This window comes from Columba livia, chromosome 3 (assembly GCF_036013475.1).
Source record: "Columba livia isolate bColLiv1 breed racing homer chromosome 3, bColLiv1.pat.W.v2, whole genome shotgun sequence".
NCBI lineage: Eukaryota > Metazoa > Chordata > Aves > Columbiformes > Columbidae > Columba > Columba livia.
The window spans coordinates 26,000,540-26,027,459 of NC_088604.1; the positions used below are offsets into that span (position 1 = coordinate 26,000,540).

The 26,920-nt window shown below is 39.4% G+C and overlaps 1 protein-coding gene across 4 annotated transcripts in view; it reads left to right on the forward strand.

Moving 5' to 3' along the window:
* Positions 1-619: 619 nt before the first annotated feature.
* Positions 620-26,920, forward strand: part of FAM83B (family with sequence similarity 83 member B) — a 55,284-nt gene continuing 28,983 nt past the window's right edge. The window contains exons 1-2 of one of the 4 annotated variants that reach the window (XM_065056113.1): positions 620-860; positions 5,560-6,063. In XM_065056113.1, the coding sequence (XP_064912185.1) occupies positions 5,620-6,063 (444 nt within the window). In that variant the 5' untranslated portion in view covers positions 620-860; positions 5,560-5,619. Of the gene's footprint in view, positions 861-4,894; positions 5,229-5,559; positions 6,064-26,920 lie in introns of those variants that run through there. The other 3 variants (XM_065056116.1, XM_065056114.1, XM_065056115.1) reach the window with 3 other exon arrangements.

Genomic DNA, 26,920 nt, shown 5'->3' on the forward strand with positions numbered 1-26,920 from the left:
TGCACTTAAGTCATGCACATATGTGATGAGCTGATCTGTTGGCAGTTGCACAATCCTACTGAAAAGATGACTGTGTTTTGGAAGAGCCTTTCAGAGAGGGCTCTCAAACGTTTCCAAAGGTGAGACTGCCAGGTTGGGGTGCTCAGCCTGCAGGCTGGTGAGGAGGATAATGCTGGCTGCAGGAAGGCCCATCCAGCACTGGAGCCAGCAGGAAGGCTCTACCTTCCGTTCCCTTTCTCTAACCGGAGACATTAAGAGCAAAAGAGCGTTTTAAAGAAACTGAGCAATGGAAGAGGGCTCATCGGCAGAACCTAATTTAGAGACCTCAAAAGGGAATCGCTCCCCTGCCATGACTTGCTCCCCTGGAGTTAACCTGGAAACCGTGACTCGAGGCTGACGGCTTTATTTTTTCTCCAAGCTAACGCCTGCATTGAGCTTCATCTCCCACGCACACCCCGATTCCAGGGGCCCGCCGCGGGGCTGCCGATGTGAGCGGCCGGGGCCAGCCCCCGCCCCGCGGGACCGCTGCCCCCCGCGGCTGCCGGGCGGCCCGGCGGGCAGGGCGGGCCGGGCCGGGGCGGAGGACCCCGCCGCGCCCCTGGGAAGGCGCTGCCCTTTGCTCCGCGCGAGGGCCGGGCTTCCCCAGTTCAGACAAGCCCTTGCCCCGCTCCCGCGGCGGCGGCGGGTTTGGTGCGACACCGTCCTGACATGTTGTAACTGGTTTCCACACCCACCGCGCCTGAGAGCGACGGGAAGTACCTGCGATCAACCCTGCGCCGCCTTGACTCGCCGCCGCCGCGATCACAGCAGCCGGGTCGAGCCGCTCCAGAGGTGAGACCCCACCGCGGGGCACCGGCCAAGTAAGTGGGTCTCCTTTCTGCCTCCCCCGGGCCGGGCCAGGGGCAGGGGCAGGCGCATGCTCTGCCCCTGCCGCCCCCGCGCTGCGGACGGGCGGGTGGGGCGGCCGCCCCCCGCCCCGCCAGCGGCCGCTCGGCGCCGCGGGGCGTTTGAAACGGGGGCGCGGGGATCGCGGAACGGAGGCGGCGGGGCCGCTGCCGCGGGCATCCGACGGGAGCCGGCGCTAATCGGCGGAGAGCGCCGGCGGTAGAAGGGCCGGGTGGGGTCTGTGGCTCTTGGGGACGGGCTCCCCTGCCGCGCTCCCTTCGGGGCCGGGGTCCGGCGGGGCGTTACGGCCCGACCGTGGCCGGGGGTGACACACATGCGGTGTCCTCAAGGCTGAGGCGTGCCCGAGCACGTGGCGGTGCCAGCTGGTTGTTGTCGTTTTGCCTGAAAAGTTAACTTTCTGGTATAACAATAAAACAAAACAACAACAATAACAACAACAACAACAACAACAACAAAGAAAAAAAGAAGCAGGAACGCTTGCAGTGTTGGTTTTTTTGGCTTGAATTTGCTGCCCTTTGCATCCACAGAAAATCCTGTAATGTCATTAATAATTAAATAATTGCCTTAATGTAGGTAATTCTTATTTGTTCCTGATAGAACTTTTCAGTACGAAGGTTGGTGGGAGGCAGCTGTCATAAAACGCCTGTTTATTCTGTTAAAGGCTGGTCACACCAGGCCATTAAGCAGTGGGGAGGCTCCTCAGCACAGCCGTGGGTTGGAGGTGCTCAGGTGGATACCCCAAAAAACATACCTGAGAGAGAGACCTGTGACAAGATGTTCCTGTGGCTTAAATTTCCCTTAACTGAGGTTGAAACTTTATGCAGAAACTGTCAAAGCAATCATTTTTTCTTTGGAAAAGAGATAAGGACGTCCTGAGGAGACCACCAGGGCCTGGCCAAGGACTGGCTGTACAAGCCTGAGATTAGAGCTGCTCCCCAAAGTTGCTGAATAGGGAGAATATTAGTAAGGCAGGGAAGCTGCTTGTCTCTACCTCTAGCCTGGAGGACTGTGCTCCTGGAAGCACCACAGAATGCTGCATCATTTTCTTCAGTGGTCATTTGTCATCTGCTGCTTCTGTGTAAGCTGGGATACCCTCTGTATCTTTCTGCAAAAAGGCACATTTACTCTTCTTTCAAAGAAAAAGCTCTCTTCTTGCTGGGTTCCTGATAATGGCACTGGAAAGGTCCAAGCATGTTAACAGAAGGACAAGATCACATCAGTGCAGGATTCAGAACTTGTGTTCTTCAGCAAAAGATCCAGTTTTAGCAGCTGCATTGGAGTTTAAATTCAATCTAAGCCCCTTAATGGTACTTCATAAAAAAGTTTTAAGTACTTGATCCCTGTTTCCAAGCACAGAAGGTGGTTCATACACTTGGCTGGGATTAACAGCCAAGGTTATTTCATAGAGGATGAAAAGTAGCTTTCCTGGTGCTGGTAAAATTTGTAGTCATGTACATGGAGTCTGATCAAGCTCTGGAAGCCTCCAGAGATGGGCCTCATTCTGCACAACCTTGCTAATAGAATTGTTGACCTGAGGAGGATTCTTTGAAGAATCAAGTTGATTATGCAGAAATCATTATACACAGTTGAAGAAGACACCAAGAAATTTATTTTAGACTTTTGTCTAAACCTCTGCCTCTATCCAAAATGATACTATTTTCATTTCCTATAAAATAGCTCTTAGCTTCTAAGGACAAAAATACCTGTGTCAAGACATTTAGAGCTTTTGTCAAATATACCTGAAGCCATCATTTTAATTCAGGAGTTTGCTTTTGTTCTCATGAATGAATCACATGCTGATGTCCTTAATTCCAAAAACCAAAATTAAAATTTTTTCATTTGTCTCATCTGTTCTGTGATTTATTTCCATGCTGGCAGATTCTACATTTACTTGCTTAAATAAATGTGCACTGCTTTAAGCTTCTTTTATAAACAGCACTTGTAAATCAAAGATCAACATCAAAGATGTTCATTGTAAAATAACTATTGTTGTTTGGAAGACACTACATTAGAAGTCACACCTTTCCAAGATTATGCTATATTTATACCCTGCTTTCAGCATAAGTCTGAGCACAAGTTACTGCATTTGTCTTATGCCACAATTCATTCATTCATTGATTTCAATGCAAAGTCAAACAAGATACTATACTATAAAAAAAAAATCAAAATAACAAAAGAAAAGGAAAAAAGCATATGAGCCAGCACACACATGCAATCTTTTTTTGCCTTTTACTTGTTCATGATATTCAATATTTTATATTGCACAACTTTACATATTAAGTATAGTCCTGTTCTCTTATATTACTTTCAAAGGAAAGAGTGAGAAGAAGAAAAAAGGAATTTAGACAAGCTTTTGAAATAAACACTTAGGTCTTTCTCAACTGTATATAAGAAATTGATGGAAAAATTCCTATTTTAGAAGTGTATCCCTTCCAAAGTTGTAAGAATTTTAGTAATGTATTTCATTTGCCTTTGTAAAATCTGATCTAGTCTTGAATGTCATAAGAAGACTGTTTTACTATACCATTTAGAGAGTTACTTGTCCTGGAGGCCCTACAAGGGGTTTTGATTGGATTCTCAGTAAAGTCACCTGTATTAGTGTTCACACTCTTCAGAACAGCTCAGCTGAGTAACTCTGCATTTTGTTCTCTCAGTGGTTTTTCATTCTAAAATGCTTTATCTAAAATGTCTTCAAAACCTGTCCTAGGTGATTGGCTTCCATGGGACACTGATGTGAAAGTGTTAATTCTACACTGTTGTGAGTTTGACCTCAAATTGGTCTGTCTTGTCTGCACCGCGTGCTGGGTTCTGCGTCACCTCACACCACAGGCTGTATCTGCCTCTGTGCAAAGTGAAATGGCATCACTCCTGTTTTGTAATATTTTATTTCTACCTGTGAGAGCAGTGTAGAGTGAAGCCCTGGGTATCTGTCACAGGAATAGATGTAATTCTCTGTTGGGGGAGAGCAGTCAGATCCTTTTTACTTACTGCTTTCCAGTTCACCACCAAGCTACTTTGGAAGCAGCCAGAAACACTCCTTTCCCCCAGGCTCGAAAGCAATCCTATCTGGGAAGATCTGCCATGCTACTTGGCTGAGAGACAGGATTCAAATGGAATTATTTCATATGACATGCTGATGCCAGCCTCAGATCTGGATTTTTCTTTCTTGGTCTTTTTTTAACCTCAGACTTCCCAAGTTCCTCAGAAATCTTGGTTTAATTGAACATTTAATTGGACTTTGGAGTATCAGTAGTGTATGGAGATTTTGATTTTCATCCCTTTAAGTTAATGTAGCTAATTTATGTTTCCTTTCAAGATTGAAACTGTTCCCAGCAGACAGTGGGAATCAAATGCAGTTTGCAAAAATATCTGAAATGTGAAGAGAGAATTGTGTGAGGTTTGTAGGCTAGTAAGTGAAATGAGAACCCCGTAGCACTATTCCTTGCTATTACACTGCCATGCTATTAATTTGGCTTGTAAGGAAACTTTCAAGATATACTTTGTGTATGCATTTTGTAACTATTCTGCCTTCCTTGGATGTCCGTCCTACTTCTGCTGTCTTAAGCTTCATGCAGTAGACCTGACAGATTCAACACTGCTACTATGTATCGTCTTTCTATTTTACACCAACACTCTCATGAAAATCCATCCCCCACCACCCTTTTTGTTATTTTTCGTGGCTTACCTGCCCACTGCAGAAGTTCATTGCAGTTTAGGTTTTAGGTTAGTGGTGGAGTTGCTGGAGTCCTGTAGGGTTGCACAGATGTGAAGGAAGAAACGTTGGCCATTTGTCCTCTCTCTACTTTAAATCCCAAGTTGTTGCAGCAGGAACCAACACGCTCAGCTTTTGCTAAATGAAATAAGAAGATGGTAAGAATGAATTTATAAATCATCAGCAGTAAACAACTTATTATTAATGTTTTGGAAAAAAAAATAAAAAGGTAAGATTAAAGCAGCCGCTCCTTTTGGCAGGAGGAATGAAAAGGGTGGAAACTAGACATCAGATTGCTGATTCAGAGTTTGATCCCAGATGTGGGAGGAGAAATCTTTCTGGAGTTCCTCATAACTCACTGAAATGAGGTAGGCTGGTTCTGCTTGGGAGCAACAGATGGATTAGATCAACATGGGAGAACAGAGAGATAAGGAGAAGGACCTGAATGACTGTGGCTTCAAAGAAGCCGGAGAAAAGGAATGAGTTGAAGAGAAAGATTAATGCATCAAAAAGTAGGAAATATAATTGCTTTCTGAAGTGTTTCTCTGAACCCTGTCAGTTGTAAAGAGTTTTGAAACAATCTATGGTAGCATATTGGAACACGTGTTGGGTATGTATTGGTGTTACTGCTAGAGATCTTCTGTGTATTATGAGCTCTGCTGTAGCTTTTAATGTAAGAACTTCATCAAATCATTTAATTATGTTTAGTTTTGCCTTATGTAGAAGAAGCTCTTTGTCTAGCTCTTTAACATTCATTTGGCAATATTAGTCCCCGAGCCTTTTAAAAATATTTTTGAATTCTTGGAAGGTGCTAGAAAAACTTAAAGCAGCATTAACAGAAAATTATTTTGAATAGTATGTGTGTATATGTCATAGATCTCTAGAAATATTCTAATTGTTGGTGTTTGCTTTTTTTTTTTCCCAATTTTCTCTCATTACAGATACATTTCGTCAGCTCACAAATGGAAGTTTAAGAGACTTTATGCAAAATATATGTGAAAATGGAAACTTCATCTTTGCTATCATCTTTACATGATGAATGTAGATCAGACAACTATATTGAACCTCACTACAAAGAATGGTACCGAGTAGCTATTGATGCTCTAATTGAAGGAGGTTTAGAAGCCTACAAAGAATTTCTTTCCAAGGAGAGATGTTCAGAGTTCCTAGCGGATGAGGAAATTGATTATATTTTGAACAATGTTCACAAACTTCCCCAAAACACAGTTTATTCCTCTAACCATGCCATTGATGACACCTCTTCCTCGGGAACCTACTGGCCCATTGAATCAGATGTGGAAGCTCCAAACCTTGACTTAGGCTGGCCCTACCTGATGCCTGGAATTTCTGGTGGCACGAATATTGATCTGCTTTTTCATCCTCCACGCGCACAGCCTTACACCATAAAGGAAACTATTCGGAAGCTGATACGAGATGCAAGAAAGGTAAACATGAAAAATAATATTAAGGGGAAAAAAATGGCAATAATAATGTAGTTGGTGTTTTATTAGAGGCATTTTTTTTTCTGTCAGGATGAAAACAGTCTGGCTGCTAACAATTAAAATGGAAAGGTTTTCCCAGACTGAGGTCGGTTCCTTAGTAGCACATGCACCAATACTATTAACCTTATTTACAAGGGATCAGGGATTAATTGAAGGGATTAATGAAGCATAATTACTCTTTTACTGTAATGCTGGCCAGTTCACGAGAAATTTGTAGATAATCAGTGCACCTTTTCTTTGACCTCAGCTGAATATACCTCAAGTGATACAATTCTATATAACTTCAGGATGTATCATAAGGTTTCTCATGTCCGTCAGTGGGAACATGCATCAGTTTGATATGGTAGCCAGTTGTTATAAGAAAATAACACCTTGGTGTACATCTGACTCGTGTACCTTGAGAGTCCCAGGTTTTGTGATTTTCCATGCCAACTGTCCTTGCAGAAAATAGTCAGAAAGTATTAAAGAGAGCTCAGAAGAAAACAAAATGTTTAGGCAACAAGGAAATAGGTCTTAGTTGGGTACCTTACCTTCATTTCTGACTAATGACTAATTCATAAGAAATGTGGACGCTTCTCCAAATGTACTTGTCTTCACTTAGGGGCACTTACATATTGAGTTTCCTAAGGCACACCTGGCTTCCACCTCAGCGGCAGGGTGCTGTATGCACAAACCACCTTTTGCTTGCCAGTGTAGATTTTAAAGAAACACCAAGCTTGCAGATCTGCTTGACCCTGGGCCATGTTACCTTTTTAAACAGATGTGATCAGGTTTCAGAAGTATTTCTGGCAAGTACATCATCCACCCCTTCCTTCCCCGTGAAATAAATTGGGTTCTGTGTGACCCTCCAGGTTTGTAATCAGTAGGACAGGCTCTAGCTCCAGTGCATCCATAAACACTTCAGTGGCTGAAACATACATGTAAATGTGTGCAATAGAAATGAACTGAAAGGGGCAGGGAAGGGGAGGACAACGTCTCTTTTACAATGTCTCTCCTATATTTAGATAAAGCATATGATTTGTTGCCATAACAGAGTTATCACTAGGCCTTTTATCCTGCAGTTTACAGTCTAGAATGATTGTACACTCAAGGAAGAGGAGAATGAACTACTTCTCTCCCTCTTTGTCCCTTTCAGAGGTAGATATGGTGTTTTCTGCTTTTGTATGTAGAAAGACTTGACTGTGACATGCCCAAGATGCTCCGTGATCTTTTACAACTTCAGCTCCTGAGCTACCAATGTATCTACTCTAAGGGAAAACACAAAACCACAGTTAACTCTATTGCCAAGACTAGTTCAGTTTTGCTGCAAGGTCTTGAAATGCCATGAAGAAAGGCTGTTTCCAGTCAGTTCCCACGCTTTTTATGCCTAGCTGGCTGGCTGCATGCAGCCCAGTCCCTTTCCGACAGCTCTCTTAGCTGGTGGTGCTGCCTTGTGAAATGCTATTTTAAGGAGTATCCCTCCTCTGAATGCAGCTATGGAGAAAAATTAGGTGTGATTCTTTCTCCTCTTTGGAAAAAGGGTTGAGTGCATAGTGTTTTGGCTCTCTAATGTGCTTGTGGTGCTCCTATAAAGAGGATGTTATGTATGTGTCACTGTCAAATCTCACAGATGAAAGGTTTGTTTAGTTGATCAGAACAACCTCAACAGCAACAACCATAACACTTTTGATACAGTGATATGGTTTGGTTGCTTCAGGAAGCAGCAATTAAATCTAAAAGACATAGTGTTGTTCAGCCTCTTCTGTCTACAGATGTATAGAAAAGTTTAAAGGATTTCTAAGTAAGGTAAATCAAGGTATTTAAAACATGCTTACAGCAGGCAAACACATTGTAAACAGGCTAACCTACTTCTCCTAAGCCACATATAAAAATGTAGTTATACTAAACAAGGTTCTTTGTTATGTAGTAGTCGAGATGTGTAGTCTTATGAGAATATTCAAAGGAAATAGGAAAAGGTTACACATGAAAAACAGAAACCTGTAAAGAATAAACAAGTTCTTCAGCAAATCACATTAAACCAATACAGCTCTAAGCAAAATCTATGGGAATTTCAGCAAACTTCTGTGGGAAAACAAAGAGACAGTCGGAGGTGAGCATATTCATACCACCAAACTTAAAACACTAAACATGAGTGCCTGAGTTCAGGCACTGATTTCCCTGTGCTACCCGAACACTCAGTGCAGTAGGAAACCAGCTTCTACAAGGGCAAGCAGAGAATTTTTCTGCACTGATTCATCACATAAAGGAACCCATTCGATTTGTATTTATGTGTGTATACTAGCCCAAATATTCATGAAGGAGACTGAGCCAATTGAAACCTAGCTTCTTTTGAATATTTGGAGATACATAAGGTTAAGATGACATTAGTAGACTTACTCTTGACCTCTTTCATGCTTGATGCATCACAGTGTCAGTTGTCAAAATGACTATTACATATGTTAATTTTGACCTTAAGAATACGTGTTGTAAACAACATTAAGCAACTTGCTTGCTGACAGTGATTTTTCCTGATGAAAGAGGAAAATACTTTTTAAGGCTTAGCTACACTAGACTAAAAACAGTGACTATGAAAAAGTGTCGTAAGAAAATCTTGTGTAAATGCATAATATTAATAAAAATTATATGTCACCTTCATGGTAAGTACAGTAGATGTAACAATAGAGTTTTTCTTACAGAAGAAGATCAATAATATTAAATCCTAGATTTTAACCATTTTAAGGACATGAATCCATTCTTGTGATATATGTTTCTTATATTAGAGTAGAAGAACTGTATCATAAATAAGATGGCATTACATTCGTCTACACTAGAGCACTCCTGTGGGATAGGTGTGATGTTAGCAGAGTGCCTTAGGTCAAACCTAACATGTCAACAAAATGGGTTTACTGTTGGTATAACTAAACCTCATCTCCAAATGATACGGTTGCCAGCCACGCTCTTCTGTCAACATAACCTGTGTTCATACAAGGAGGTTGTTTGGCGTGACTGTGTCAACTGGGGAGACATGAGTCTTTTTCAGATGTTGATATAACCATGCAGGGAAAAAGCACTGCAAGGTCTGTCTGACCTTAATGATGGACGGACTTTTGCAAACAAGCCAGTAGCCTTATTTCTTGTGTGTTTTGGAGGCTTCTACCTTTAATCACTGGCAGGTTTCCGGCTTCTCTGAAGCTTGAGGTGCTCCTACAGCCTGACTCATCCCGCTTGGCTGTCTGAACCACAACTGATAATGTTTAGCAGTTTTTTCTGAGAAGGTTATTCATCTGGGAAATAGTATCAAGAAGATTACTCATCTGCATCAGGTTAATGTGAAACTTCCATTTCTTACTATTATATCAAGTAGCACACAGACTTTGATAATTAAATATCCTTTCCCTCTGTGACTTTTCATAAGAGTTGCCTCAAAACTGTCAGTTATGAAGCCTGTAAATGTGTACAAGAAACAGCTCGTGCTGTCTTCTCAGGCGTGATTGACAGGGTGAGGCAACAGGGAAGGGGCAGGACAGAGCACCAAAGGGTCCTTCTGGCAGTGTGTTTTTCTCTTACTTCATTAACTGGATTCCTTTCTCCACCACCGAGACATTCCTACATAGTTTTAAAGAGAATGCAAAGCTCTGAGTCTTTCGGATTGATATCCACATAAGGACCAGCTCTTCCTGGAGAGAATTCAAACATGTTTTTTAAAGAACCGCATTGTTTAGACAACCCAAGGATTACTGGTTTGCAGCACAAGCCAGGAAATACTGAAAGACTTCCCTGACATAGTTTAGGGAATTTCTGATGGAATGTAAGAAGTTACATGCTATTCGACAAACATGCAATACTTTTAACTGATTTTGTTTTATTCAAATAGATTAGCAGTCTTAAACTTGGCTTCATAAAATCAGTGATAGTTGTGAGACTTTTAAAAATCTTATTTGTAATCAAAACTTTAGAGGGTTAGCTTGTTATCATTTTGGAAACTCAAAAAAGGCAGTTGTTTTTGCAGAATTACTCATGATTGCGCTTTTTAATGTGAGAAATTATTGCAAAACTTGGATCCTTGTGAAAGAATTAAGTTACACTGTAAACAAGTGTAATTTATTTTTAGGTCTTGCTGACCCCACTGTAGGTAGACCCTTAGTAAGTCAAAAAGGACTGAATTCTTGTGAGAGATAAATTATGCACAAAATCTGATGCTTGTGTTATCTTCTAAAGCAGTGGACCTAGGCAAATAAACAAAACCAATTGACTCATTTTACAATAGTATAAAAAGGAAAATATTTTCTTCTAGTTTGGGTGAGTTTTTTTTTTTTCCTTTTTGTTTTGTTTCAGGAGAGAACGAAAGGTTGTTTATTACAGAAAAAATGATTATTCACTAGTGATCTCATTTTGTCATGTGTATAATGCAGTAATAATGATCTAGTTCTGGCTGCAGTCTAGTGTGAAAGAAAATCAAATTCTCTGCATGCCTGTATGAAGAGTGATGTTTCTATATAGAAAGAAATTTGTAGAATATGGGTGTGTTGAGCAATCTTTTTTCACTCTCTCAACAATACTCTCAACCAACTATTTTAAATATAATTTGAACACAGACTGGAATAACAATAATGTATCATGTTTTTGGCAATGCTTATCTGAGCTCATTAATTGCAGCAGTCCAAGCAGATGAGGGAGAGGGGCTGCATTTTTTTTTGTTCATAAAAGCTACAGCAATCTGCTTAATTCAGGGAAAGGGAATAGATAAATGCAATAGTGATCCCACTTAAAAGTTTTGTATATGGTCTGTAGAGTGTCTGATAAACAATGGATATATTTTAACCTGAGTGTAACACATAGAAAAACTCAGTTCTCAGCTGAAGATGTATAGGCAACATTTTCCTGCCAAAAAATTCTACCTCGCCAGTATTTCAGCAGGTGCTTTTTGGTTCAGCTGCTGTGCTGAAGGGTGCATTTACCATTCACTTCTAGCCACTATCTGTGAAATGACTTCCTGATGGTTGAAAACCAGCATGGCAGTCATGCATGGAGTTTCCAGGTGAAACGTGACTTTTAGCTTTTGATAGATTTATTACAGACAGTGAGGTCACATCCCAGCTTTTCTAATCACAGGGCACATGCCATGCATTAGAACAGGACATGTGTCTTGTTCTTGATGCTATTATTGTGTGACTCGGTATCAATTTGTTGTTGTGTGCTCACAAAGCATAATAATTTCAAGTATTTTATATGCTCAGATTTGCCTTTAGAGTCCTTACATTATTTCACTTGCCTGTCCCCTGCTCCCTCTGCCATCCCGTAAGGGCAGTCGCAGCACAGTCACAGCAGAGCAGTCATAATGCAGACAGAGGGCGGCCAGCCATGGGACATGTCTGCAAGCACTTCTATAATCTGGAATGCCTGGGACTTGTTTGTGTGAAATACATTTCTTGTACATAGTTGCTCTACACAGAATACCAACAATTTTTCCTGATAGCCTTCCCTGTTGGGTGGGAAGGACCTAAAACTGAAAAGCAAGGTAGGGTGAACCTGGGGAGTGGGAATCTGATGAAGTAATTTTTAATCAGTTATGCAGGATTTTTACTCACAGGTTTCCATCAGGTCAAAGGTTTACAAGACTATTTAGAGGTCATCAGTACTCATATTTTATATTAAAAGATAGAATTACCTAATTTATAGATATTGCTATTTTAATATCACAACTGTGCTGATGTGCTATCAAAATATCACACATCCATGATAGATTTAAAACCATAATATGGAAAATGAAAGGCCAGATCTTGCAGGAAGCGGTATGTGTTTATTAATGTCTGTCTCATTCACATGTATATAAGAAGTATGCATACACGTATGCTTTGTAGCAATATTTTTCATTAAAACCTTTTCTCTCATTGACATAAGTCTTTGTCAGTTAAAACAAAAGTGCTGTTAAAAAGTCAATTACACTTTTTGCACATTTAGTAGATTAAAATATTCTTTATCATATTCCAAAATAACTTTGTACTACAATGTGCTGAGGTGACTGTAGGCAAAAATATGCTACAAATACAAACTCATTGGTTTAAAATAATTTTGCCCCAGCAGAATGCTTCTTTCAGTGCCCAGTACAGTGTACTTGGGTTTCATCCCTCTCCTTTACTTGCTTGTCAAAAACAAAACCTGATAATGTTGGAGTACTATTTTCGTTCCTCTGAATTCCTATCCTCAGGAGATCTGAGTTTTCCTATTATTTTTTTCAGCCAAGGAACAATCTTGCCTGAAGAACTACAGGCTTAATCACCTCATATTCATATTGCCATAGGCCGTTTTTGATCTCTTGCAGTTTTAGCATAGCTTTTGATCTCTAGTAGCTTTCCAACATAGCCAGTGATGCTCTGGGGGTGGGGGACACATTTTGGGTGATCTTAAACTTTAAATTTGTTTGTCATGTATCAGAATTTGGAAACTAAAATATTTTACTATACATGAGAGAATTTTAAAGGAGCATAGCTTGGTACACAGACACTTGCAATACTGCAGCAGTATTTGTGTAAAACAGTATGATAGAAACTACATGGAAAGTGGAGAACTGTTAACACGGAGCAAAACAAAAAGCACAAAAATCCAAGGAGAGCTGCCAGTTCAGAATTTCCCAATCTCCTGTTTGGAAGGAGCGGGATTGAATGCCACCGAGTTATGTGTATTAAGTTTCCTCATATGTCAGATCTGAGTACAAGTATCTACCTCACTTGTAATTATTTCAGGACAATTCACTGTATTATTTTCCCAGAGAAGTACTGCACGTATTCCAGCGCAGATGGTAGAGGAGTCAAAGTACACTTTGGTATTTACCTCTTTAAAAGAAGTGCAGTCCTTGCCTTTGATACCAGTGCGATCACGCCTTTCCATTTAGCCTGTTGATAAAGTATGTCTATAACCATTTTCTAATAAAGAGGTGCTATTCTGTGCAATAAAAGTTAAGGTCTGCATTTTCAAAAATGGAGTCTGCATACCTGAGACCTCCAAGGGTGTTTACTCTTAAAAATCCTACCCTGATTTATCTTAGAGAGGAAAGAAATGATGGCCATCAAAATAACAGGGTGTAACTGGCATTGAGCTGAATACTTTATAGTAGGATCTGCAGACATCCATAAAATGACTCACCTCAATAGAGCTGTTCAAAATAAATAATTGAAAGACAAACCCATGGCTTCCTTGATCAACAAAGTGAATAATTTTTCAGTATATGGTCCACTGATCAGTAAGCCAGTTGAATTTACCGTAGTGTTATTCGCATTACAAATATAGAAGGGAAAGCAACCAAACTAGCCATCTTTGCTTTCCTTGCCTTTGTTTGACATCATGGTCTCTTCTCCCAGGCAGTTAGCAATAGGACAAGGGGACATGGGCTTAAGCTCTGCCAGGGGAAATTTAGGCTGGATATTAGAAAGAAATTCTTTACAGAGAGAGTGGTCAGGCATTGGAATGGCTGCCCGGGGAGGTGGTGGACTCACCGTCCCTGGAGGTTTTTAAACTGAGATTGGACATGGCACTTAGTAAATGGACTGGAGTTGGACCAAGGGTTGGACTTGATGATCTCTGAGGTCTTTGCCAACCCAGTCGATTCTGTGTTTCTATGATCCTGTAGCCTCATCTAGGTGTTCCTGCTCCGACAGGGGGATTGAACTAGGTGATCTTTTGAGGCCTCTTCCAGTCCCTAACATTCTGTGATTCTGTGGTCTTTTCCAATATCCTGGGTGTTTGTATTCTTAAGCTGGAAACATTATGTTTTGTTGCGTGTCTGTATATCATATAGTTTTCTGGTGTTTTAGTCTTCCTGATCGGTGCCAGACAGTACAGACATTATAAACAGTAGATTCAGAATTTACACACTCTCCTTTATCAAGAATATGACCAAAGTGTGTGCAGTTTTACAGATGAGAACACTGAGCCACAAAGCATTAAGTTAGTATATATCACGATTTAAAAAGAGATACAATTCTGAACCAAAAGCCTTAGAGTATTTATGTTAGCAAACAGTACTCAGAGAAAGTAGAGACCAGATAACAAGTTTTTATTTTCTTGTCTTTGTGGTTTTAGTTGATAAAAGTCATAGTTGTGCGTTTAGTGTTATAGTTATGAAAACTAATTTCTGAGGAACATCAGTACTTCTCGGAAAAAGTTTGCATTTGTATATGACTATAGCTTTATAGTGCTTACTTTTCAGAAATATTTGTAAAAGAATAAAGTCCTTTCTTATCTTCAGATAAAGAGGGTGTATCTTCATGACATACACAGGGTGTTCTCATACCTTAGTTAAGAGCAGATTATCCTAACCAGTTCTGTCTCTTGGTCTGGAGTGCTTGCACTGACTGCCTGGCTGTAAGACCCGAGGGAACCAGAACAAGATTCCTCAACACCAGGTTCCACACTGACCCCTGCTCTCCTCAGCAAGGTGTGTGGGCATGAAGCTGCCTTCAGAAAAGTTCTGTGCTGCGTCTTTCATCCAGGGGTTTTTGCTAACTGCAGCACCAGATCTCCTCAGGCCTTTTCACTTCTGCCAGCAACCCTGTTGAAGAAGATGAAGCTGGGCGATAGGATAATATGAGAAGTTATGCACTGAATCTCGTAGAGATGAAAAGAAAACTTTGATATCTGCTTCATCCACTTGCAATCAGACTAAAAGAGTAGCACAGGATTGTGCGTTCAGGTAGACAAATGGGTGTGCCTTCAGTTCAAACAACAGCAGGTATAACATCTCACCCTTATTTTCATGCTGTTTCCTGGAGCTGCAGGCACTTTTTGCCAAACAGGCTGCACTTCAGCTCAATAAGCTCCCTTTATTATGGTTTAAGCACTAGGTAAAGCACTAGACAACACATTCTAATTCAGGTGAATCTGAGTGGCATCAGCCCACAGATGGTATTGTAGTTAGTGTTTTCCTGCTAGGCTTTTGATTCTCAGTAAGCCAGAAACAAAAATGAGGATGAGATGAAATAACCAGCACGTAAGAAGAGTAAGTGCCTGCTGATTCTCTGGACCTTTCTCAAGAAATGCCCGCCAAGGGACAGCCCTTTTTAAGCTGTGCAGAATTCACTGCTAGTGAGCTGTGCCTCCTGATCAGAGACATCAGAGGCAGCGAACAGAAGTGACAGTGTCAGTCAGCAAATCTTATTTCCCTCAAATGCCAGCAGGATACTGCCTGTCAAAGCAGCCAGATCTCCATCCAGCATGACAGAGCACCATATTATCTGAAGCTATCTGCTGTTCTGATAATTTCTTGGCACTGCCTGATAGTGGATTAGCGCAGGCATGTAATAATTGCCTGAAAAGTCACTGTCAAGGGTGTGGGTTTCTTTTAAATAATAGACAGGTATATGTGGCTGCACAGTGTCTGGTTGATAGAGATCTGTAACCTGTCTTTGCTGAGGATGGGCCTAAACATATCAGCCATCAACGGATCCAGCTCTTACAGTAGTATGTACTGTTACAAATCTACAGAAAGCTGCTTTACAATGTAACAAAAATATTTTGGTGAAAGGAGATACTTTTGAAGTGAAAAAATTAAGCATAGAGATGAAACTGTGAATTATGAATGATTCTTCTATTTGTTTATTTGTTTGCTATCTCCTTATTTCATGTCTTAGTGCTCTGTGTTTACTAGGCTGACATATTACATGACTGACAGGCATTAAATAATGCAGAAATAGTTACTTATACAGTAGCTGTAATAGTTATTTTTTCAGTAATATCATTATCTATTTCATTCACAATTTCTAGGCTTGCTGACCGAAAGACACTTGCACCAGAAATCTAATTGACAAGATTATTTGATTTCTTATGCATAAGTTGAATTTAATGATGGAAGTGCAGTCCAGATCTGAAGTGCTGTGATACAGGGTTACAATTTCCTGTTACAGGATTTCTGTCCCAAGAAAGGTCTCAGTGCTTTGACTTGAAGCTCAGAGAAGTTAAACAGTGTCTTTGCAATGGGCTCTTGAGACCCCAGGAAACTCTTCTGTGTGAATGTCAGAGCCTTGCAAGGCCAGGAGTATGAATGCTTTTTGGAGGAGTAAAAAGGAAGGAAAAGATGTGCTGTTTCCAGTTCTGGGCCCCTCAATTCAAGAAGGACAGGGAACTGCTGGAGAGAGTCCAGCGCAGGGCAACAAAGATGATGAAGGGAGTGGAGCATCTCCCCTATGAGGAAGGGCTGAGGGAGCTGGGGCTCTTCAGCTTGGAGAAGACTGAGGGGTGACCTCATTAATGTTTATAAATATATGAAGGGTGAGTGTCACGAGGATGGAGCCACGCTCTTCTTGGTGACAACCAATGGTAGGACAAGGGGCACAAATACAAACTGTAACACAGGAGGTTGCACTTAAATATGAGAAGAAACTTCTTCACAGTGAGGGTGACGGAGCACTGGAACAGGCTGCCCAGGGAGGTTGTGGAGTCTCTTTCTCTGGAGACATTCAAAACCCACCTGGACGCCTTCCTGTGTAACCCCATCTAGGTGTTCCTGCTCCCGCAGGAGGACTGGACTAGATGATCTTTCAAGGTCCCTTCCAATCCCTGACATTCTGTGATTCTGTGCACCTAGCCAGAGGTATTTAATTCCTGCTTTAGGTACTTTCAGCATCTTTCTTGGATGCAGTGCCTGGTGTGATATGGGAATGTGAGCTCCCTCGTAGGTCATAAAGAAACATGAATGCTTTGGAGGGTGCCAGTCAGAACACCTGAAGCCAGTGTTTGCGGTGGGGGGTTTGAATCTTTTCCTTATCTCTCCCAGTAAGAAGTGGTAAACCATAGTCATGATATTAGAAATACAGCAATGCTTTTGAATTGCAAGTCAAATAGCTCAATTTTATTGGCAGGTTTCTGATTATATGTTGGAGGAGGTATATTTTCTGAATAGAAATGTCTGATTTGCCCTCTGTTTTTTTTCGCAATAAATTGAACTCTTGGCAACAAGGATGAAGGTTAGATGTAGAGCATTAATGTATCAGAAATTCCAATAGCCTATTTAATTACAAAAATTACTTGCATACACAACTGATTTTCATCTAATTTTGTCAAACAATACATTAATGAAACTTGAAAAGAAATTTCATAGGTATTTAGTAAGGAGCAGAGAGAAGAAAAAATATTACTTGTTCAAAGAAGATGCTTTTTTTTGCTTCTTGAAACAAAATTAGATCCCTAATCCTGAGAGGATTTAAATACTATACTATCTGTACACAAGAGGTTGCATTAAATTAACATACATATGTGTTTGCGGGATTGACACCGAGGGTTCTGACCATGTACCATTAAAAATCTGATTTTAAATATTTAAATAATCTCTTTCTCTTAAATCCTGCCACGGTAAACTTGTAGTACAAAATGAGCATGTATCTCTAGTCACTGTGAGCAACTAAAAAAAGTATAATGTGTCCAAGCAGACTCCTGTAATTTTTTTTAATTCAAAAGAAAAACTGCGTTGAAGAACTGAGTACCTGAAACTCAAGCAAGGCACTGAAACTGGTGGAAGTTTTTCCCTTCCCAGGATGCTGTTCCAGCACTCAGTTCTCATTTACTGACCCCAGCATGCCCATGCAAGCTCAGGTCCCACAGAAGTCTAACACAAAGGAATGGACGTACATATGAATGTTATAGAAGACAGGCTGGTCCCTTAACAAGAAATTCAAGAACAAAACTAATTTATCATGTTGATGCATAAACAGTAAGAATAGTTTTTGCTGATCTAGCATGTCTATCAAATAACTTTTTTTTTTTCCCTCTAACTTTGTATAAATGGCCTGAACCAAAATGATGGAGTTCTCTGCTAGCAAACTTTGGGAGTTTGTACCGGGGATAGAGGCTTCATTATCTTCTGCCACATTACATGTGCTTACTGAGCTCAAATGCACTGCCAGGAAAACTCCATAGAGAAATTTCTCAATTTGTACTCCTAAGGCTTTAGAAATGATTGCAAAATACATATTAAAAGCACATATGCACTTTCTCATGCATGCTGACATGCAAGCAAGAAAAATGAAAAAAAAACTCTAAGAAGTGAACGTCTGGAATTTTGCTATTATGGTAGAGCTGTCCAAAAAGTTTGATGGACTTTGTTTTTTAAGTGCTGCATATTCTTAAATAAAAACAAACAAACAAAAACTAACGAACAACCAAACACACACACATACAAATATAAACAAAAAAACAACCAACAACAACAAAACACCTTGAGAAATTGTTTCATGGGACAGTTATGATGCTATGCTGATATAAAACTGTGTGTACATAGATAGGCATAATTATTTTGAATTTTGTTAGTGGTGTTTCAAAAAATCCTGGGGGTCAGAATTTCATCATCTGCTAAATTCTGTGGAGAGACATTGCTTATACAATCTCAGGAGGTGACTCACTGCATTTAATTATACAAAGTAGTCCCTCTTGAGATAAGAAGCTAAAGAAGAAAGTATTTCAATGTAATCTGTTATTCTCTAGTGCCCAACCCAGCTCTCTGTTTTTAACGTAGTAGACTATACGTAACAAAAATACAGTTACTTAGAAAACAGAAAAGATCTGATAGCTGAAATTTGTAACAATAGTACTTCAGTGCAGATATTGGAAGTTACCAGCCTGAGTAGTATATTTGAAATCAGAAGTAAAAGATTATCTTTGACACATTTTTTTCCATAGAATGTGATTAGTTTAAGAAGAACACAACAAGCCAGATGTTTGAAGATTTTTTTGGGATTTCCAGCAAAGTACATTTACTGAAACTTTTTAGCAGCACAGTTATATAGCATTATAAAATGTGAAAATCTACACTGAATTAGAAACAAAAGTGTGGCAATTTAATTCCAAATACAGAAATATCTCTGTCTCATTTTAAAGATATTCAGAAGTAACAAGAATATTGTTGGCTACATTTCAGTTCACCCTGATGTTCACACAGAGTTTCTAGTTTTAAAAACCCAAATGGAACTTACTCAAAACTGCTTGTTTTCATACAGTTTCTATGGGGATTCACAGTTTAATGAATGCAAAAGGAAATGGACCTCAGTTCAAGTTCTTCCTTAAGAGATCTAAATTTTGTCCAACTCTTTGACCAGTCTTGGCTGAATGTGTGTCACAAAGTTTAGGCACAGAAGTACAAAAAACTGTTTTGGTGCCTGTTGGAGGCATTGCTGACCTATCATTGCTGTCCTAACATAGTTCTGTGAACAGTGGAGATGTTACTGATAATTACACTAAATATTCTTCTGTTTGGAAATCATGCAAAAAAATCGCTTTGACCAAGCTTTGAGTTATTTCCCTAGGGAGGAAAATTTAAAAAAATATGGTATGTATCTTAACATATAAATAAAAAATTATCTTGGACTTCATTTCTTTTTTTTTTTTTTTTACTAAATTCTTCCATTTCCTCTAAATCCTATAGTGCTGAGTTAAAGTAAAAAAAGACGCTGAATTATATTTTCCCATCGTAGTATATAAATTTTTGATTAGCTGTGAATAAAGTCCATAACAATTGCAATGTAAGTGACAGGCATTGATCTGTTCTGGTTTTGATGTTAAATTGCTTCTCTGTGGCTCTGTATGGGATTTTAGCTTGAAATAGTAAAACATAAAGCGACATGGTTGGTCAGTCTTATTACTATAAACTATATAAACCCAATAGGGGAATTCTATTTACTTATAAAAAAGGGAAAAAGTGACATTAAATACTTTTCAAATTACCTGTGTAAACAGGTTACATTATACTCATAGGAGTAAATATGCACACACACACTGGAATTTCATTGAAAAGTTTACTGTCAGAAGCTGCCACAGTAAATGTTGCACCACATAGGCTGAAATGCAAAATACCTATGAATATATGTATGTGAACATTCTTTCATGTTAACTATTAACATATTTAACTAAATTAACACATTAGGAAAACTGAGAATGGCATTTCACTTAGGATATTTTTAATTGATTTTGAAGTTGTCCTTGGCTCCTGAAGGTCTGCACGTTGTCCAGGACGGATTTTAATGTTAATAAACTATACGCTCTTTTTCCTTCCTTTCTCAAATTTTCCCTGAACCACAAAACCAAGAAAATCTCAAATTAAATGTTTCATTTGTTTTCAAGTTGCCAAATGTTCCTCAGTGTTTTGTTTGCAGTTTTTGCATGCTCTTGGGTGCTTTGTGCCTGGGATTTTGAAGAGAACGAACCTTCAGCACTGCATCCAGTGAGACTCCTCACACTACAGGTTTGTTCCCCTCAAAATCCCAGCAACAAGGGTTTAGGTTTCAGCTCGTTCATGTAGCTGTGATCTTTCCCCCCTCCCTGAAGACTAGCTGCAATTCTGATATTTTAATGAATATGATTTTTTTGTATAAATCAGTCGTCTTCTTGATTTCATGCTGCTGCTTGTTCTGTGTTTGCCTGTCCTCTCCATGGGAACTGGCATTGCTTTCCATTTGAAATAGAGTTTTCTAATTAATTTCATTGGAAATTAATTTGGAAAATGACTGGGCAAACAATAATCAATATTTGTATCCTTTAAAAACTCATAGCTTGTTATCAGATTTGTGGACCCTCTCTTTTCATCTTTGCAGCCATTTCCAGACTGCAAAATCAGCTGAGGTTAATAAAACCAAGAGATTCACAGATTTTGGTGCCAGAAGGGACCATTATGATAATGAAATCTGAGTCCCTGCACAACACAAGTCTGGCACTGTTGCATCTTCAAAGAGCTGCTACTAAGAATAAATCTGACCTTAAAACACTTGGGTGCTAGCTTGTTCGGGAGATCAGATTTATTTTTTTTTGTATGATCACTTTTCTCTAAATGATGGAATTTACTTGAAGAAGCCCATGACCAGACCAAGGCAGCCTGAACTTCCTGCTTGTGTATCTCATCACTCAACATGACAGTCAGCCAAAAGAGAAGGTGCAGAGAATTTTAAATGTGGGACTGGAGGGTGAGGCTCAGCTCAGGCTGCTGAGTAGCTGCAGGGATTGCTTTCAGAGGGACTTTGGGATGCTCAGCGTCTCTGTAAATACAGGGCATTAGCCTCTGAGGATTTGTTCGCATGGCAGGGTAAAGCGCAGCAAGGAGACTGACAAGCAGCAGGATGTCTTCACCTTCCCAAAGCATCACATCAGCCTGACTAGACTGTTTCCAGTCACAAAACTAATTAGCGATGGGCTGACTCAGATGTCCCTGAGCAGGAGAGCAGTGTGACAAGCACGTGCACACACCCTATATATTTTCAGTTTCCCAGATAAAAATAGATGTAATAATATTATTCCCACATTTATGAAATGGTTTGTGCTTTCATATTAAAAGTTTTCCATATGTACTGAAGTGTTATTGTAAGTCATGAAAGAGCAATTCAAAAAGCTGCCTTTTTTGTTTCTGGTTATTTTTCCAAGTCTTTTATGACAGAGAAGTGGCAGGCTTCAGTAAGTTTTAAACTAGATGAAATGTTCTTTCTTTGGAGTGATTCACATGCTTTTCTAGTTCCATGCATTTGTATAAATTCAAAGACCTTTTACATCCTTTAAAAAAATAACGGTATTCTTTGTATCCTTTTATTTTTGCTGGTTATAAGTCTTGTGATTAAAAGCATTTGTTTTAGGACTTAGAAGACTTGTATACAAATTCCTCTTAGGACACAGGCTCCTCCTCTATAAATATGAATATTAGCTCAGAGGGATGTGTAAAGACATACGTAACTTGGAGTCCTCATGTATTAGGGGTAGTGAACACAGTTGCAAGAGCTTAAGCTGGAGTCCACTTTCTTGGGTGATTCTAATGGTTTAAAACTTTTTTATGTGTATGTTGGTTCTTGTTGATGGGACAAGTGAGTGTTCAAGCAGAAATATTTCAGTCATATGCAAATACAAAGCAAAGAGTTGTTTGCTTCTCCAATATCTGCCCGTGTTCTGCTGTTACCTTTTCTCACAGTATTCCTCTGTGCGGCTGTGAGAAACAAGAAAACATCTTTTTTCGTGTTCATTCGAAGTACACTTTCTAGTTTAGGTTGCATTTCAGTGAATGTTCTGTCACCCACATAGATGTCATGAAAGTCTTATCTGTTGCATACCTGACTCTTGTTTCATTGCAAAAATTGTTCCCATGTCAATTAAGATAATGTATATTATATTTTATATGATTTATAAGAGACTGGAGTGTCTTTTAATTAGCAACTACTGGTCACAGTTGACCAAAAGTTACGAACTCCCTGAAAAATTCCTTCCTGACAGCTGCATCTCATCTCTCTAGTGAGTGCGAACTGCACCGACATCTGTGAACAGGTTCAGCATGACAAGGAGAGACTCTGAAGAACAGCAAAAGCTGGACACATTTTTAAGCGAGCAAGAAAAAAGGATGAAAGCCATCCTGTTATTACATCTGAAACAAATGCTGTTTTTTCCACACTTTTGTCAATGGTTTGAATTTTTTTTATCTAAAGGAAGGACGTAAATACTTCTTTTCCAGTCAATGCGCATATAAATGCATGCAATCCTCTACATGCACATGTACCCACTGCGTTACAGGAGACATGGTTTCTAGGTGAGCACACATGCACAGTCTGGTACAGAGAGCTTTACTGGCAGGAATTTGGACTGGGCAGGTTACCCAAGGGGAGATCTTTCCTGAGATTAGAGAGGTACTTCATAAGAGCAAATGCTTATTTGAAAGGTGCTAGTTTGCATTTAAAGGCAGTTGTTTTCCAAAGTGTTCTTGGAATAAAATTTTCACTTCTACTCCACGGAGGTATTGCAAGTTCTCATCTCCATCCTTATTTCAAGGAACTCAAGTCATACACTATATTAAGCTATTAGCATGCTTGGCACATTTTTCAAGAGCAAATTTTCCAACAGACTGTGGCTTAATATAAGCCCGTGGGTAGTTTGGTCAGTGGTGTTTCTACCTTTTGTTCCTTACGATTAGACAGGTTTTGTTTTTAATAGCAAAACTAGTGAATTTTCATCTCCTCACATTTGTTAGAGTATATACCCCGAGGTATACATTTATTCAACATGGGAATGTTTTGTGGCTGCAAGGGCCTCACTGGCACAAACAGAGAACCTCTCAAAGCAACTGAAGAGCTGCAGTGAGTGCCTGTGAGGCTCATTTTCTTTTCATCGTAGAATCATAGAATAGTTTGGGTTGGAAGGGACCTTCAAAAGTCAAGTTAGTCTAACCCCCCTGCAATAAGCAGGGACATCTTCAACCAGATCAGGTTGTTCAGAGCCCCATCCGGCCTGGCTTTGAATGTCTCCAGGGATGGAGCATCTACCACCTCTCTGGGCAACTTGTGCCAGTGTTTTACCACCCTTATTGTAAAAAAATTTCTTCCTCATGTCAAGCCTGAATCTCCTGTCTTTTAGTTTAAAGCCATTACCCCTTGCCCTGTCGTAACAGGCCCTGCTAAAAAGTCTGACCCCATTATTTATAGGCCACTTTTCTTCCTCCTTTCTTAAATCAGGGTACCTGCTGTGATGTTCTGGAAGAGACTCCCTTGCCCTAGTAGGGTCTTTGCATTTCTTGCAGATGTGCTGCAGGCTTCATGATTACATCTTGATTATCATTACCCAGATGGGTTGTGTGTGTGTGAACTGCCATGTGATGCATGTCAGGAGGAATATTTTGTAGAAAGGGTAATTAATGATCTCACATACATGAGGTTGTACAATGGAAGACTTGTGATAACATGTTTCCCTTCAAACCATTAATAAAACCCTATTAACTTACCATGTTGGTCACTAGCTCAGTTGAGTATAAAGAGTTCGGTTACTTGCATGCTGATAACTCATTTATTTGAATAGCTGTTAATTTTATTCATTCATGAATGAGGGCTTTGCATTATCCTTGTGAAGATGAGAAGCAAGAGCGGAGCAGCATGAGCACAGGATGGCAGTGCCCGTCTGTGGCTGAGGCAATGGAGTCTGGATGGCAGAACTCTGTCCTGCAGCCCGGCCCTGTGTCTGCTCCTCCCCAGAGGCATCCTGGGGGTGGCCTAGGACTCTGATTCAAGAAAATATTATCAATATACTGAATAAACTTTAAAACATTACTAATAAATTTTTACATTTAAATGGAAAGGCTGCTAGATAGCAATTATTATGATTATCTGATCTGACTTTATCACAAAGACCAAATAATCTTTCTGTGATTTTGCATAATTGCGTTATCTGATTGCAAATGATGAATTAATGCTTCACTTGTGGCCTTGTTGAGGAGCTGTATGGAGATCAGCGAAAGCTGATGCTAACTGCATGTGCAAAAAAATAAAGCGTCACCAAGATCATTATTAAGCTGTATGGCTTGTTGCTGTCTGACAAAACTGGTTATTAAAAATTCAGCTCACGTAGAGACTAAAACGTCAGTTTAGCAAAAAATTTGGCAGAAAGAAATAAGAAATAAATGTTTATTTTCATTTTTTAAACTTGTTTCTATTAATTTCCTTCAATATCCATTGACTTGCTACTCTCCCAAATGTCGTACTATATATGTAAGATTCACCTTTGAACAAGAACTGTCAGGTTTATCTTAAAACGCTTTTAGAAGGCTTTAAAATTGAAATATTTTTTTAAAAATACAATATTTTAAAGCGTAGTATAATGACTGAAATTGTACCTCTTTCAACTAGTAATAATTTAACTTGTAATTCCTCTCTTTTTGTTTGTTTGTTTTAGGCTTTGGTTTTGGTGGGTTTTTCTGTTTTGTTTTGCTTTCTGTTTTTTGGTGGGTTTTTTTTATGTTGTACTTGATCCAGGAATTAAACATTGTTTACTACCTTATTTAGTTCCAATTCACTATCCACTCCACTGGGGTCTACAAGAATTGTAGAATTACTTATCTGCTTCATTTCAGTTTGCTTCACAGGAGATTTGAGCAAGGGTTTTTTAATTGCTTTTCTACTCTTTCAGCCATCTTGCTCCACATGGTAATGTGCATAAAAATTTGAATTTGTTTTCTTCCTGAAAAGCTTCACATAATTACATATTAACTAGATTTAATCTTTTCTGATCTTTAGGACATTCTGCTGCTTTCAGACTAGTCGGCATTTTTTTTTCCTTTTTCACCTAATATGTAATAAATAATCTAGCATGCCAAGGTAATGGATTTCACCTGAGGATCTCAACATAATTTGCAGACAATAATTAATTAATTAGTTTCACAACCTGTCTTTAAAATAGGTGAAATTGAAATGCAGCCTGCCAGCATGCAGTCATTAGCAACATGTTGCACCATTAGCTGTAGCTGCTCTATAAGCAGGTGGTGTAACCTGCCGCTTCTGAGTATCAGTGAAGGTTCCTGCTCAAGTGGCACCTTGTTTAAAAAAATAAATAATTACAGTCATCTGGTTGGGTTGTTTACTTGGCGTCCAGATGTAATTATACACTATACAGGTATATGCAGGCAAACATGATGTCTGTAATACATATTGCAGAATAGTGATCTGACATAATTTCTGCTACTTTTTTTAGCAACATAAATATAGGTATTTTTCCAGGCATGGTATTTTTACTTATAAATGCATTTTGCCATGTAGCTGAACTGGAAAAAAAATTAAAGATACATATGATGTGAACAGAGAATTTGTCTGTGATAAACATTGAGGAAACTTCTCATTGTTCATCCTCTTCTATTTATACAGGAGGATTGTTGGATTTCCTTCATACTGACCCATCTCTGACCTGTGACCAGTAATTTTGAACAGCCTTGATTCTGTATATTTCTCATTTACTCTGACCATATTAGAATATGACCATATTGAATTGAGTTTCTTAAACAAAATTAGCTACATCTATAAGGTTTGAAATTAGTGGCAGTGAAGTATGTAGCATCTGTAGCAAGAACCAAAAGCTTTATTGTGACTATCATAACAATACGGTCATAAAATATGTAATAAAAAGTGACGTCTTTTAAAGTTTGCATAAAATGCGTAAGAACCCATTTTAAGCCCACATTCAGTATCCAAAATATTTTTTTTTTCCAATCTCAAATTTAACTGAGTTTGAAGTTCTTGAAGGAGGACGGGAGGCAGAGGAAGGGAGAATGAAAGAATTAAGGGAGTGAAGGGGGAGAAGGAAAAGAGGGAGGTGGGAAGAGAAAGGGAAGAAAGGAGGGAAGGGACAAGGATCGGTAAAATATAGTGATTTTGCATGCACTTTTGTGACAATAATATGAACATCTTTAATATGATGGAGTCCTACAAGCTACTAGAAATACTCATATGCGATTAAAATGTTTTCACAGGACAACTGGTATAAACAGCTGGCCATTAATCTGTCCTTAAGTGTCTGCACCTCCTGTGTCTATTAATGGCTCTTAATCACATGTAGGAACTTGAATATAAAAGCTGTAATCTTGAAAAAGGATGAAGTAAGCAATATTTGAAAATATATATTTTTTTTACCACTTGCCCTTCCCTAAATATATAATTAGCCTTTTTTCAGTGATTTTTGTGTTGGTTTTCCTTTCAGAAGGCAGGCTGAGCAGCCAGCTTGGTCATCAAGCTGGTTTTTTAATATTAGACATAAATTTGATTTCCCTGATACTCAAAAGTTTAATTAAAAATGACCACCATCACAGCAGGGAATTCTGTCGCTGTCTTAGGTGTAAACTATTCAGGTCTGCTAATGGCAGTCTTGTAAAAAATACTACTCTGTTGCAATGGCCTATTGCAAATACAAGATTATCCCACTTATTTCGAAAAACCAACAGGAGCCTCTGTTGAGGAGTGCCCTCCCCATTTTAGTATTGCCTTTGCTGTACCATGAAGTAGAGGAGGTTTTGAAACACTGATTTTCATGTACCTCCATTATTTCCAGGGTCTCCTCTGTC